We start from the raw sequence: 14970 nt of genomic DNA, 5'->3' as shown, positions 1-14970 counted from the left end.
GCAGGAGAAGAGATCTGAGTCTCCGTTAAAAAAAGTAAGGCCGGTTTGGCTGTCTCCAGATGGTGGTGTACAGCATCAGGGTTTGAGTTTAGTCCCCCAATATTACAAAAGTCCACCGATAGTGTTGAAGTGGGGGTTGCCGAAAGATGTTTAATTTTTTTACCCTTGGCAGAATAAAAGCGCGGAAACTTGCCCCCCCCAGAATACGTGGGGCAGCCTGAGTTACTGAGCTCAGGGAGGGATTCTCTAGAAACATGAGTGCTAGTACCCTCCTGGGGTAGTTTTCTATTAAGTACCGCTGTCATAATATTTAAGGGCGAAGGGGATGTGGGCATCCGGCAGTCTCACTAACTCGTACGAAACGCAAGGGAATGCTTCACGCCGGTGTTCCGTGAGACAGTGGTACTTCCCCGGACAAGCTACAGCCCCGTCGTGCTACACACAGAACTGTGCATAGCTGTAGCTCTACCACTGTTATAAGAAATCGCCAGAGCCTCGTTCGTTGGTCAGCAGGGTGCACCGCGGGCAGGTGAGGTTGGCTTTGGTTGAAAGATGATAGTCAACCATCACACCCCATAGTTTACGACCAGCCAGCACAGAAGAGATTTTAATAAAAGCTATGTTTATATACTTATTATTATTAATCTTGCCAAGTTCTATCACATCCGTTTATTCCTTCAGGCATGATTGAAACAAACACACTTAGGTACATTATTGAGAAATAATTTTTCTATTTACAAACTAGAGGTCCACCCCGGCTTCGCTAATGTTACGTGGTTACTCAAGGATCATACAACTCTGCAAACAAATTTGTATCAGTTCGGTAGTTCCTGAGATCACTGCGTTCCAACAAATAAACAAACTCTTAAGCATTATATTATGGTAGTAAATAGTGATAGAGTAGCTTAACAAGCGAATCCATAGCACCTGTATCGTAAACGCAAATGATATTATTGAGAGCGATCGCTTTCATGATTGGAGTAACACCGACCTTTTGTAGCGGAATACGAAGCGACAAACGTAATTAACGCACAATTACTTTCGACAGCGAGTAAATAAAACTGGTTAGTTGTAAAGGGCGGGATATTGTATAATACTTGTCAACTATTAAATAGCATAAGCGATATGTCGATGAAAGAATAAGACAAACTTTGTCTTTGAAGTTTTTAATTAGGATGAAATTGATAAGGTAAAAAAGATTGTATCTCCAAGTAAGTAGACACATTTTTTTTTTAATAAATGCAAGGCTTAGAGATGTAGTATAAAGACGCAGACACATATTATATGTACATAATAGAATGTAATAAATTTATGCGATACATCTAGCACATTATTTAATTTTTAAATATTAATATATTTAAAAATTATCTATATAGCGGATATTTTTAACAAATCAAAGTATGAATCGTCGCTCACACACAGATTTAACTATCAAATTAGAGTAATAAAAGATTATTCAGGTCTTACGAACCAACAAGATTCTTAATGATTTTTAAATGATGATCAATTGTCGTGAGAATATTAGCATACCGGGACACCGAAATGTTGTAACTATCGTCATTTCCTCAAATCGTTTCCTGCTATAATTACAAATCATTACTGTCAAGAATTCGCTCGAATCATTGCGTACCACACCCACATTTACTTTAACTTAAACCAGATATCTCGTTACGCTGTGATGGTTCATATCTTGACATCAATTGCATCATCAGGCCATATATGGTATAAATTATTGTCAGGTGAATTGCAGTTTGGTTTCCCTTAATAGCTGTTATATATTACCTTTCGGAAGTCTAACCCGATACAATAGATCTGAAGGTACGCGCGTGAATGTGTGTAATAAAATATTTGATGGATATTTGACTTGGTTCGTATAAAGTATAATATATCAAAATAAGTTTTTGTTTAAATAAGGAAGCCAACTTCATAATGTCGAAAATATCTATTTTCGACGGTGATGAAAAGTTTTAATGACAATACAAGATCTCAAATATTATATATTTAGGAGAAACAGAGCATACTTTAAATTTTAATTATTGTCTCTGATTCTACTACTACTCTAACGATTTATTTGTAACGCTAACTGGCTTATGTGGAAATCTTTACTTGTACAGACATAGGCACCATAACATATAACCAATGCCGCATCAAACGCTTTTTTACAATGAATGTCCATTTCGTTAGCAAAAATGACGAATGCAGTAGCGAAATATACTTTTATTTCCTAAAATTTCGTAAGAGGTGTATATGTTTCACGTGATGAAAGATAAACCAAACATTCTAACGAAGCGTGAAAAAAATTTACGAGTAATCCGAAGCTATTGCGCGATATCTCCATATTACGTTACTATTGATTGACAGCATATGTTTTATTAGCAAAAATTTTCTGTTTTTGCCATTCATTGCATAAGGAAATAGTTTTTGAGCGGTCCGCGATTGTCAACAGATTCTTCATGCTATCAACGAGGTAATGTTACTTCGTTGCCTTGAAATCTTTCGGTATTAAATCTGATGTATAAAATAACAATATTAAATATATGTTTTAGTACTGAAATAGTATATTTAGTCTAGTTTAGTTAAATATATTTAGCTTGAAAACGTTTGCCGAATGAGCTTTAAACTTAGAATTAATAAACTTGTGGCAAGATTAAGAAATAACGTTTTTATTTACAGGCACATTTAATATCATTTTATTGTACGTATTTATTTCATTGTTAAACAAAAGAGGATATATCATCATTAAGTAAAGAATTCCCATAAGTTGAATTTTTTAAACTCTCACAGTTTTTCGTGCACTGTTTTACTCTCAAAATAGCAAGTCATAACCTAATTTTGTGCAATTATTTTCGATATATCCCTATAAATGGGTATAAAAACAGCGGGCCTATTAAAGGTCTTTGACCAATCCTAAAATGGCAATGAAAGTTGCAGTACACACGAGACACGCCCAGTCAGGGTTGCTATGTTCAAGCTAGATTTAACAAATGAAATCGAGAAACTTGTAACAAATGTAACTTATGATATTGACTAACTCAGTTATATAAGTAGCATTTACCACATACGAGACTAAATCCATATATGCGATTAAAGTATTTTAACATTTTAAACCTATAGTTCAGGTCTCGTAAGTATATAAAAGAGAAGTTATCATCCGTATTAACATTTAAAGGTACTTATAGAATTTACGGTTTATTTTTTCCATAATTATATTAATCTCTATATTAAAAAGCTATTCTGAATTAGCAGATTTCTATTTCTATTACAGATTTTTGATTTCAATATATATTAAAAAACCTACTACTACTACATCGTAAACCCTATTTCACACGATAGTTTAATGTATCTCACATCGACATTGAAGATTTACTATGCATCGTGAGAAGTTATTGGTAAAAGTAATTTAACCAGCCTTAGCAACATTGAAACTATTAAAGGTACACTTTCCTCGTATAAAACATTGAGATAAAATAATTTATATTGCTGTTTTGTTCCAGGTAACAACCTGCTGACTACTATTAAGTATTAACTACGTGTTCGTCGAACAATTTATTGCAATGAACAAGGATTTCAACTGAATGTAAGATTAGCTATTTAATTTATATTAATTATTGATAACAATAAATTAATGAAAGCTTTTCTAAAAAACAAATTCGTGTGACTATAAACTTTTAAGATAAAATTAACAAGTTACTTAAGTCTTTGAAGTTAAAATGCCTTATATTTTTTTAATGCTTATATTTCAACGGGTTATTTAAAAGGCTTTTCATGTGCTATTTTCTTTATCACGCTTTCATATATAAAAACCTAAGAGAAATAAATTATTTTTAAGGAGTTTTTGGTTAAACTTTTAAAATTAGTTTCCGTGATGATTGTCTAATACATGAATATATCACTTGATACTCCGTTTTAATTAAAAAACCATAAGTATTCCAACAATGTACACAGATACATGTTCTATGTTTATATAATCAGTTAGGCTACATCAAGTTTTATCGACTTCATTTAGGATCGTGACAGGTCTGCCTTAACTTTTAATGATCCTTTCACGTTAAATAAACGCTAGAGTTTCAATGGACAGGTATAATTTATGAGAACAAGTTTCAATCACAGCTTCTTTTATTATGCAACCCAGTCATTCTTATCACGTGGATACAATTTAGTCCGGTACGTGTAAGGACTCGGCTTTTGTGAGCATGACCTAGTTTTGGTCTTTTTCTATGTTATCTTTGAAACAATGTTTAGCGTTTTAGGCTGTTTATTTAGTTGTGCAAACAGTGCTTCATTTTAATGCCTTTGACAATATAATACTGCTAAAATTAGCTTGAATGTTGTTGAAAGTAGATGTATGTTTCGTTTCCTATGTTGTGCTGGACTTGTGTGTAGTATATATTATTTAATTATTAAATGCCACATCAACGTATTATAAATAGGTACTCTTCAGCAACAGAATATGAATACCACTAATTTTTTTAAATATATTTAATCTTATATATAGGTCTTATGCTTTAACTTTAACGCGTGAGCTTAGGTTTGAACGCTTTTAAATTCGATAAGGGTAATGGTAGGGACATAGTATGGTATTCTATTATCTGTGTAGGGACAAACTCTCTCGGTCTGGACACAGAAGGCCCTATATAATTTATCTGTTCCGAGGAAATTGACAGTGTATCAGATGTGAAATGCATATGGCCCGATCACATCCCTTTTTTGACGTGACAACGTCTTAAATTAGGTTGCGGCTCGGAGTCACTCATGAAAAAGTGTAACGCCCGGTAACGTTACGATGAGTCACCGAACTATGATCGGTCCGCGCAGCACTAGAGAATTAGGCGCATTGAATCGGCGCGTGCTTGTGTCTCTGACTCTGTCTTTTTAGTAAACAAAATATATTTTCTATAGTTAAAATTTGTGCAATTCTTATTTTCATTCAATTCCTTGTTTCTATTATGCAATTTAATAATATTCATATCAATAAATATTCTACCGAAAAAGTCGTTGTCACGTAAAATCTTCGCCCGTAAAACCGACTTTACAGGCAACCATTTTTTTTATCATTTATATATGCTTTGCATCTTGATACAAAGTATCTTTTAAATTATTTCATTAATTGTATTCAGTTCATGAACGATACATTGTTCATGTATTGTTTTAATATAAACCCACTTACCTCTTTCAACGTCGGCAAATAGTCTTATGAAACAAAAAATATTAAATAATAATTATCTGTACTTACTTAAAACACAGTATTGCCAACATTTAAAAGTAAGGAAGTGTCCGCTTTATGTCCACTTGTAATATTTACTCGGCAATAGTATGACGAAAAACATATCAAAGCGTAATGATTTACTTTTATTTGTGCGTTTGAGATCTTTCGTTGATTTACAATTTTATGCGGTTTTTTTTTGTCAAATAAACGTGTCTTGTAGATAAGATTTAATTAATTAATATGTCACTATCGGTATATTTGTATTGTTGTGAGTTTTTATCCGTGAAATACAAATAAACAAGTGTGCATTATCATTATACAAGGTGAAGAGAATACATTTATCGCTTAATTCGGTGGAACTGGGTTATCCATTTAAAATCGGACGCAGATCTGATAGTTTAATATTCCATAAAGGTTTCACGTTTTAGGTCTCACGGATACAAGATTTGTCGGCGAAAGTAACGATAGTGCTGTCTTTGAACCCAATTACATATATTTGTTTTCCACATAAGCACTATTTTTGCTACACTCGATTTGACTTCGTGATTGAAATAGCTGTAGATGAATTTTGTTTAATCTATCTGACTTGATAGACTTAATATCTTCACAAGAAAAAAGAATCGCGGCCTATTTTGTTCATGTTGACTTTACAACCGCTCTCTTTCATTCGCTTTAAAAACTATTACGCAGTATTGAACAATATTTCAAATCTATTATACCATTGTATCAAACGGCTTTGTTATGCTATTTACGAGTATATTTTTTGCATCACCAAACCCATAGTATTGAAGTCTGATTTCTATCAAGTGGTGTTTAAAAAAGAGATCAGTTCATTAACACCATATTGTTACAGCGTGAGATCCATTACATAATATGTGATAAGCCTATCTTGTTTATTAATTGTTCTCCTATAAGTCACTACTATTGAGGACTAGGAGAGAGTTTCTCACGATTCTAGCGAACGTATCTAAGTGTATCTCGTAAATTTATCCTCTCACACATAAATAAAATTTGACGGAATGAAATCTTAATGTTTTTATTCTTATTATAGACTAGTTCCAATTGCTAAGGAGCTTCACTAGTTCTTTATTAACTTTAAAGTGCGCCGTTTGCTGTCGATCGGAAAAAAAATCTGTGGAACACTATACAATAAATTAGGTTATAAGCATATAATAGGTGGTATTCATTGCTCTGATGTTTTCTTTTCTTGTCTGAAATTGAAGTTTATGTTATATTTATAATATTTTGTATAGCAACGGTACACAAAAGAAGACAAAGAGTATTTCATGACAGGTACATTACAGGTCTTGTCTCTTTTTATCAGTCTGTAAATAGTATCTACAATTATGAAATTTATTCAACAGGCTGCTTCCTGCTTTCAGGATAGGAACTTATCGAATAAGGTTTCTAATGTTGAGTTATGGCGTACTTACAATTAAATGAGAATGATCAGGGCTTACGTAATGCAACATGAATTACAACTAGTATTCATGAGACACAATAATCAATTCAGTTGTGTTGTACTTCAGTGCTTGATTACCATTCGCCCACACAAAACCCGCGGCTAATATTAAATCTATTTCATAACATAGGAAGCTGATAATTGTTTTTTTTTTAATGTTGATTTTGATAACCGACTTTACATTAACTTTATATACTATTAATTATGGATATCATATTAACTAACGTAAAATTTATTAATAGTAAACTGATTTACATAAAAGCCATTATCAAAAGGCATTAAGTATTTAATGTCTGTGTGAATCGTTTTCATTATCATTATTTGAAGTATAATTTTAATATATCACAGAGCAGAAATATTTGTGACTAACAGTAAAATTAGATATCTACAGATTTTAACATATTATTTACCTAAATAATGATATTAAAACGAGGCAAAGTAAAACTTGCCAAAATAGTAACTGGTTTGCAAATTTCATTAATTATTAATTCTTTATTGCGCTGTGCAATAAAGAATAAATAAATAATAACACTCTCAATTTACATGTAATAAAAGCTTATCTAAATATACAAATATAAAATTTAGAAGTTATTAACTCTTCGTTAATTGTTTCTCTAATCTTTTATTTTCATACGAAACCGGAAGAATCATAAAGGCAAATATATATACATACGTATATACATATGCATCTTATTACATATACGAGTTACAAGAAAAGTGCCATCGACACTTACACAAGATGGGACGTCCACATGAAACAACTTCACTTTCACCAAGTCCATACTGTTGCCCTTTCAAGAGCAAGATTTATCTTTTAAGCGGAGAGACAGATCGCACCAGCCTTTCAAAGCATAGATCGGCTCCCCAGATTTCCCTCATTGTTTCACTATCCGAGTTACGTCAAAATGGCGGCTTCCTTATTGAAAATTGAAATTACTCTTGATATTGGTTATAGCTTTGGGCGCTTTATTAGTGTGCCCGAGGTCGCTTGTGCATGATATTAAAATTTTTACACTTATTATTTTTCTTTATCAAGATAAATGGTGCATAGTTAAGTATGCATCAAATAGTAATATCGATTAGTATTTTTAATATTCACTCTATTGATCGATTTTATGAACATAAAGATGATTTGTATTTTGCGCCCTGCCAGACTTTTAACGAAAGTCTCTACTTTTTGATAAAATGACCAGAGGTGGTAAGGTAGTTAAGCATATGACTTAATATCGAAAAGCTTCAATTTAGACTAACAATGTGAACACTGAAACTGTAAGATATTATGACTGTTCAATTAAATTCTTATTGAATTTTTTTAGATTTAATTTACAATACAAAACAAATACGTTCGAAATTTTAAACCATGTGGAAATATAAATGTTTACCAATTGTATATAATTCGATATTATAGTTGTTTGGTTTTTTTAAAAACCAAAAATGAAGGGGCTAAAATGAATTTATTTGCTTTTTTTAAATGCAACTTCAATCTTGCTTGTACAATATTGACAGGCGTAATAAAATTCTGCCTTATCTATTTATCGGATTATAATTTTGTCTCCCAGTATTAAAATACAATTTTCCAGAGGATTCCTTACATATTTTATATATGCTATAGTAATATAATAGTTATCCTTTTTTTTTCAATTAATTTACATATTACATACATTGTCGAAAGAACAATTATATGAATAAATACAATAAAAAAATTCAATAATTATGATATACCTAGATTAAAAGTCCACAAAATTACTATTTACTCTTCATCATCAGCCCATTTATGTTTCAACTGCTGGGACACAGGCATCTATGAGGGTTGTACTATTTACTCTTACCATCTTCATTCAGCTTACCATCAGGCGAAGTTGTGGTCAAGCGCTTCCCTATCAGGAATAAAAAAAAACTCTTACTTACTAATTATTAGTATTTTTCAACCTTTTCATTACACCATCTTAGGCGGCAGCCTAGATTCCCTATTGACTAGAAAAAAAAAAACATATAAGCATAAATTATTCCCGCCCTTGTCAAATTTCTATAAACACAAAAGTCTCTAACTGCATTTTGAATATGCACAATAAGTCTTTTAAAACAGTATTTGCACGGCAATACTATCTATAACCATATATTACCAGAGGTAGGACCGCTGCAAATGCGTTGCCCGCTTTTATGGGGTAAAGGATAGGGAAACTATTGATAATGGAAAAAAAAAAGGATGGACTGGATAAGGGTGAATAAAAACTTACTAGCCTTTACTACCCCATCATCGCTGCATATAGCTGCTATATAGCAAAAATCTTTAAGATTAATTATTTCTTCGATTTCACAATTATTTTTCTCAAATTCGCATATTGAAAATGCAATTTATTAAGTGATTAACATAAACCGAGTAATATCTTAAATAAAATTAATCATTTATGAATAACAGTGGTATATAATTTTATAAAAAATCAAATCTGTTGTGCATATCCATTCCACATGTATTTTTAATTTTCATGTATTTTGATGCAGGATATGAGATAAGGACCTCAAAAGACATAATAAATATTCTGATTTATATGCAAAAATATTAACTTTAGTGTAAATTTTGTACAGTTGACGGTCATTAGCAAATGTCAGAACAATATTGAATTGCATCATAATATTAGCAATCACATTGTTTGTAAAATTCTTCAATACAACTTTTTAGTTACACAATTTTCGTCCTGCGGTGATTAATATGTTTGTGCGAGAATATCGTTATATAATTATTATTATTTAGATAACTAACAAACTGTAGATTACTTAGTTAACTTTAAACAAGTTATATTCCCGACAAATGGGATGAGAAATACATCTTTGCTAAATTTCAAGTAGGAAGGTGTATAATAGACAAGAAATGTTTATGTTTTATAGGTTTTCATTTAACTACGTAGCATGTAGGAATCTACAGATATACTGTAGATATTATTGTTTGTAATTAACACTGTAACTGTCCCTAAAAATGAAATATTTTATGAGAATAATAGTCGAATAACATTGACCACATTTGCACCAAGGCGTAAAAATACCAGTACTCAAAACGAGGACACAATAATCTTAAAAACACATAAATCAGATTTTGAGTTAAATAAGTAACGTCCCGTGTTTCCTAGTAGGGTGATGATCATCTGGAATATGGAGAGGTGTATACCTCTCCATATTCCAGGTGTATACATCTCCATACATCAGATGATCATATACAACTACTTCATTGATCGATTTTTTATAATGGACAAGTAGGCGATCAGCCTTCTGTGTCCTGCTAAGATATTTTTTGTGAGTCCCAATCGGGAATTGAAGATTTCGTGTTACCCACTTAATTTTATAAAGTTAATTAAATAAATTTATAATTATAAAGTAATTTTATTGCAAAAATAATCGTAGCAACATAGTCAGTGAAGATAAGAAGGTTGTTCTATCTATCTACTACCATTGCTATTAGACTTGGCTGGCATCGATTTCAAATAGATGAGTGGGTAGCGCTTATAATAATTATATTAATTTATCTTTGGCTTTTGAATGATTTTGAATTCTGTTAAATTTTTATTAATAATTATTATCTTATTTCAAAATACAAAAAAAAAAAATTACATGCTAAAACAACCTCTTCATTGAAAAAAGGGAAATTTTCCGACCCTTTTAAAACATTATATACAGAAATAATTTCTCTATATATAATTTAAATTGTCACATATATTGAAAGTGAATAACACATAAACATTTTATGCTTTGGTATGCGGTGAGAATTTAATTAGATAATCCGTCCGCATTACTCTAATGCGATTTACTAGCGGATTACCAACGGAATTGTGCTACATACATGCATTCCACGTTGATGAGACACCATATTAGATTGATCTGTTGCTGTTTTGTAACCGATTTCCATTAAGAGTCTTTAGGAATTACGATAAACATTACAAACGGGCTCAGTTTCCTTAATAATTAGATGTTTCAAATCATTATATCATATTCAAATTTGTTATGCATTTTCTAACCAATTAATTAAAACATTTATCTTATTTCTGAATAATTTAATCATTACGTAAAAAAGTAAAGACATGTGCGAATATTCTTTGTTTTTCGTTTTAGTATTAAGAAAACAATAAATTATCAAAACATTGTATTTATTGACATTTCAAGAAGCAAACTATAAAAGAATACTGGAGGCTCGTAATAAAATCCTTATATCTTGTACCTAATTAAAACGCAAAATTAAAAGCCACACTTTCCCAAGACGAGGAAAAAAACAATAGAAATTCGCACATAAAAATATGTCTTTACGTTCAATTTGTGGGACCGATCATTTGCTTATCGAAAGATGATTCTTCTAGTAAACAATAGATTTCACATCTCACGAAGCCGCGCGGCGACAAAACCTCACCTGTAATAAGCTGGTAATCTAATCTTGAATCGGAGCAATGCAATCAACTCAATTATTGAACATCGCGTGTGGCACATTCCTCTGTAACACGTTAAACACTGTCGATCTTGATGGATTTTTTTACCGTAAAATGATCTAATAGTTAGAAGAAAACGCAAATGTTATTTTTAGGTCTTTTGTGTAATATGTAATCGAATAAATTAGTGACCTCTTTCAATGATTAACTGATACATTATACATAATTGGTTAAACATGTTTTATGTTAATTGGAACATAATTTTATACACGACAGGAAAAATCATCTTTGTGTTGCAACTCCGTCCTAAAACATGGATTATTCTCATGTGAATTATATGTCTTGATTTTATCGATACCAGACTGTATAATAATTATGTCTATTTGAGTCAAGTACTAATTTAATCAAGCTTAAGTGCTAATTGTACACTTTTGAATATTTGTTAGTGATAATAAGTGCATGCCATTAAAAAGATAATATTATCTAAACCTTTATCGACTAACATTGAAAAAGTAACAACTATACCTCTAAAACTATGTATTACCCAATGAGGACACAGATACCGTAGTTACCTATTTTGAAGACTGTGGCCTGACGTGGACTTCGGTTTTGGACATTGATAAATTTACTATCATGTTATTTGAGCTAAGCAAAGATAAACATCAAATTACGACATGGCTAAATCAATAAAAAGAGTAAATGAGGACTACGAAAACTTAAATTAAAATTTTTAAATATTATTAATGTTGCAAATCACCAATGCCTTTGTGAATAAATTTAATGTGCTGAACCGCAATTTTCTTTCTAAAAATTTAATGTCTTTAAGTTAATTTGGAATTCACTTGAGTAATACCGAGTCATTAATTAGCCTGTATTTTTTAGCAAGCACAAATGTTGTACAATACTCTTTTCATATCAATAACTATTAGTTATTTTTCGTGTGTAAAAACAAAATCATTTGTCACCCGTTTTATTATTTTTATCTGTGTCACATCTTGGATATATGAACAACCAATACGTAGGTACTCAAAATTTAAATAAATAATTATTTATAAGAGTTTTATTAATAAAAAGTATAAACCAATTGTACAGTTTTCGACAAAAACGAACAGGTCTACCTTTGACCACTATGACCCTCAATAATGATGAGTCATATAGGTATTATTTATCAAATATTATGTACGTATATATTTTCATAAGATTGAATCATAATGATATATTTCGAATCATAAATTATACACCAAAACTACGATCACAGAATATCAAGACAGTCTCGGATTTCGTAATTATTGTGATGTTTTATTCAATTATAAAATTTTACAACAAAACATGCTCGTAAAGACCATTGTTGTCTCGGCGCTCTTCAAAGAATGATGTAAGTCATTAGTTTGGTCTATTAATGATTTTAAGAGCCGTTTACATTCTCTTACGCAAGGAGCTTTCGCTCCCGGCCAATAAAATAATGTGACCATTGTAATGTACCTGAATGAACCATTGTTAATCTTAAACGTAATATATATCCGAACATCAATTGTGATTCATTGATTACGTAAATAATAATCGATTTTATTTATTATCCGGTTCAAAGTCTTATCTGATTAACGATTAGGCAATTGAACTAATTTTATTATCAGCGTCAATGATATTATAACTAGCATAATGGTGTTATTCTTTGGATTTACTTCCACCGCCTGACTCTATTTGACAAATTATGTAATTAATAATCATAACTATCTATAGTTAGTATTTAACAGGTGGTCAAAACTTATTTCTGTAAATAAAACTTTCACTTATTTATTCGTAAGTCTAGTCTAAGTCTATTGAAATGGGCGTGTATTTTCAGATTTCACTAACGTACATCGTATAATTAATACATAAATGTACCATAATTCCTTGAATGGGTACAATATCATCAGAATTGTCTTCATCGTAAAATAAATAAGGATAGTCGTATAATGTTCATTACATTGCTGGATATCCCGATCCACCACCAAAAAAAAATCCATGGGCATGCTTTCTTGCACTCCTTGTAACTTGTTACATATCCAAAGTGTTAATAAATTACCTAGAAGTAAAATTTTGTGAATCATTTTTTTTAAACCAAAGTAATAGAGAAAGCAACGATGGTTTTAAATTTCTTAAAGTCGTAAAGTCTACACTGTCCATAGTGAATTCTTAAACATAATTAACATGTGTATGGTAAAAAATCGAATCCAACAAGTTCTTTATATATCTTCCACATCACTATATGTCTATGTAAACTTTATTTACGTAGAGACGGACTTTAAACTCGGTAAATAAGAACCACATAAAGCAATGATGTCATTATTTATACGGAATAAATATTTATAGCTAACCATAAGTTCTACATAAGCAGACATAAGTTAATACATGTTCTTCAAACTCCAAAAGGTAATTTCATTGTATGATATTCTCTTTAACTATCTACTTCATTAATAAATCTGACTTTATGTTTCCTTATAACTTGCTTTATAGTAAAGCCATAAATAATACGAGCTAAATTGCTAGATCTGCCTCCTATTTATTCCCAAATTATATAATCTCAAAACTATATTAAGATTTGCGAACGGAAAGGAGTATTACTAGCAGTTATGATAACAAAGATGAGTGTAATACTTGATATTAAAAAATAAGCGATCGACTTTTGAAAAAGTATAATACTTTTTATAAAGTATTTATTGCTAAACAATTCTTAAAATGCATATTCAATGTAATATACAAGATTGTACACAAAAATCTATGCCTATAATGTAACAGGAATAAGTACCGAGTCAGCAGTCTATTTCTATTCATTAGATTTTATTCTTAAAACAGTAATTGCTATGCAATATGGGCATTTTATACTCCAAAACAATGGTATACATTTTTTTCTGTTTGTCTGCTTGTATGTGCGTCAATCACGTGAAAACCGTTAGACTGATTTACATTTTCTTTTTTATTGTATATTGTGACAGTGGGGTAGCTTGGGGGGCGGTAGGGATCCCGGCCCGGAAGGCAATCCCATAGGGGGCAGCAATGTTTTCTGTGATAAAAGTCGCGTTATTCTTTCGGTATTGCATATATAGTATAATAAAAAGAATCAAATTACGTCGGTCATGTTAAAAATTGAAAATTTTATGCGCCTGTTAAAATGCATTAGCAATTTTGTGTAGTTGAATAATAGTGTTATTTTTGTTTTATTAATTCATAAGTTTTTTTATGTACTGAATAAATTTATTTAAAATTTCTTTCTTTCTTTTTTTTCTATGAAAACAAATACATGTTACAAAAACATATGAAATGTTGATTGGCTGTTATTCACGCAACTTTCGTATTATATTAATTCATAATGTCCTTGGTCAATTAACGTTGGTGAGCAATTGATTTAACGTTCCACATGAAGTGCGATCTACAGAGTATAGTGTCGTGTTCAGTGATGCAGATCGTCCCGTCGACGCCACTACGCCTCGCCATATCGACAAGCATTTTAGCCCGCGCATGCGGCATGCGTGCTATACAAAAAACGCAGGCGAAATCCGCATGCGCCCTGCGTTTTCGAGTTCGTTTCTGCTTGCGAGTCTTGCGACACGACTCCTCTTTAGGTGTCGCATAATTGATTGTCCACTCGATACTGACATTGAACGGACTGTGCGCGATAGTTGTCTATTTAAAATATTTATTAAATATCCTCGTGGTCGCTAAAACATGTGATAGCATTTACTGTGATAGTGCATTAATGTGATTTAGTGCTTAATGGTGTGTGAATCATGGATGTGGCGCGGGATAAATCTGGGATACTAGAGGATTTCGATGAAGAAGGCATTAATTCTCGCCGGTGCATGCTGGATGGTGAGTGCTTAAAAATGAAACGTATACAATAAACTTTTAAAATA

At 31.4% G+C, this 14970-nt stretch overlaps 1 protein-coding gene across 2 annotated transcripts in view; it reads left to right on the top strand.

Moving 5' to 3' along the window:
* LOC119835042 (cerebellar degeneration-related protein 2-like) overlaps positions 1-14970 on the top strand; it is a 61684-nt gene that overhangs the window by 27461 nt on the left and 19253 nt on the right. The window contains exon 1 of one of the 2 annotated variants that reach the window (XM_038359637.1): positions 14532-14926. The exons of the other annotated variant lie outside the window; for it this stretch is intronic. Within the exon in view, the coding sequence (XP_038215565.1) occupies positions 14845-14926 (82 nt within the window). The 5' untranslated portion in view covers positions 14532-14844. Of the gene's footprint in view, positions 1-14531; positions 14927-14970 lie in introns of those variants that run through there. 2 annotated transcript variants of the gene reach the window in all.

Source organism: Zerene cesonia, chromosome 20, assembly GCF_012273895.1.
Source record: "Zerene cesonia ecotype Mississippi chromosome 20, Zerene_cesonia_1.1, whole genome shotgun sequence".
NCBI lineage: Eukaryota > Metazoa > Arthropoda > Insecta > Lepidoptera > Pieridae > Zerene > Zerene cesonia.
The sequence above is the reverse complement of the archived record's forward strand: the minus strand, read 5'-3'. Positions and strand labels throughout refer to the sequence as shown.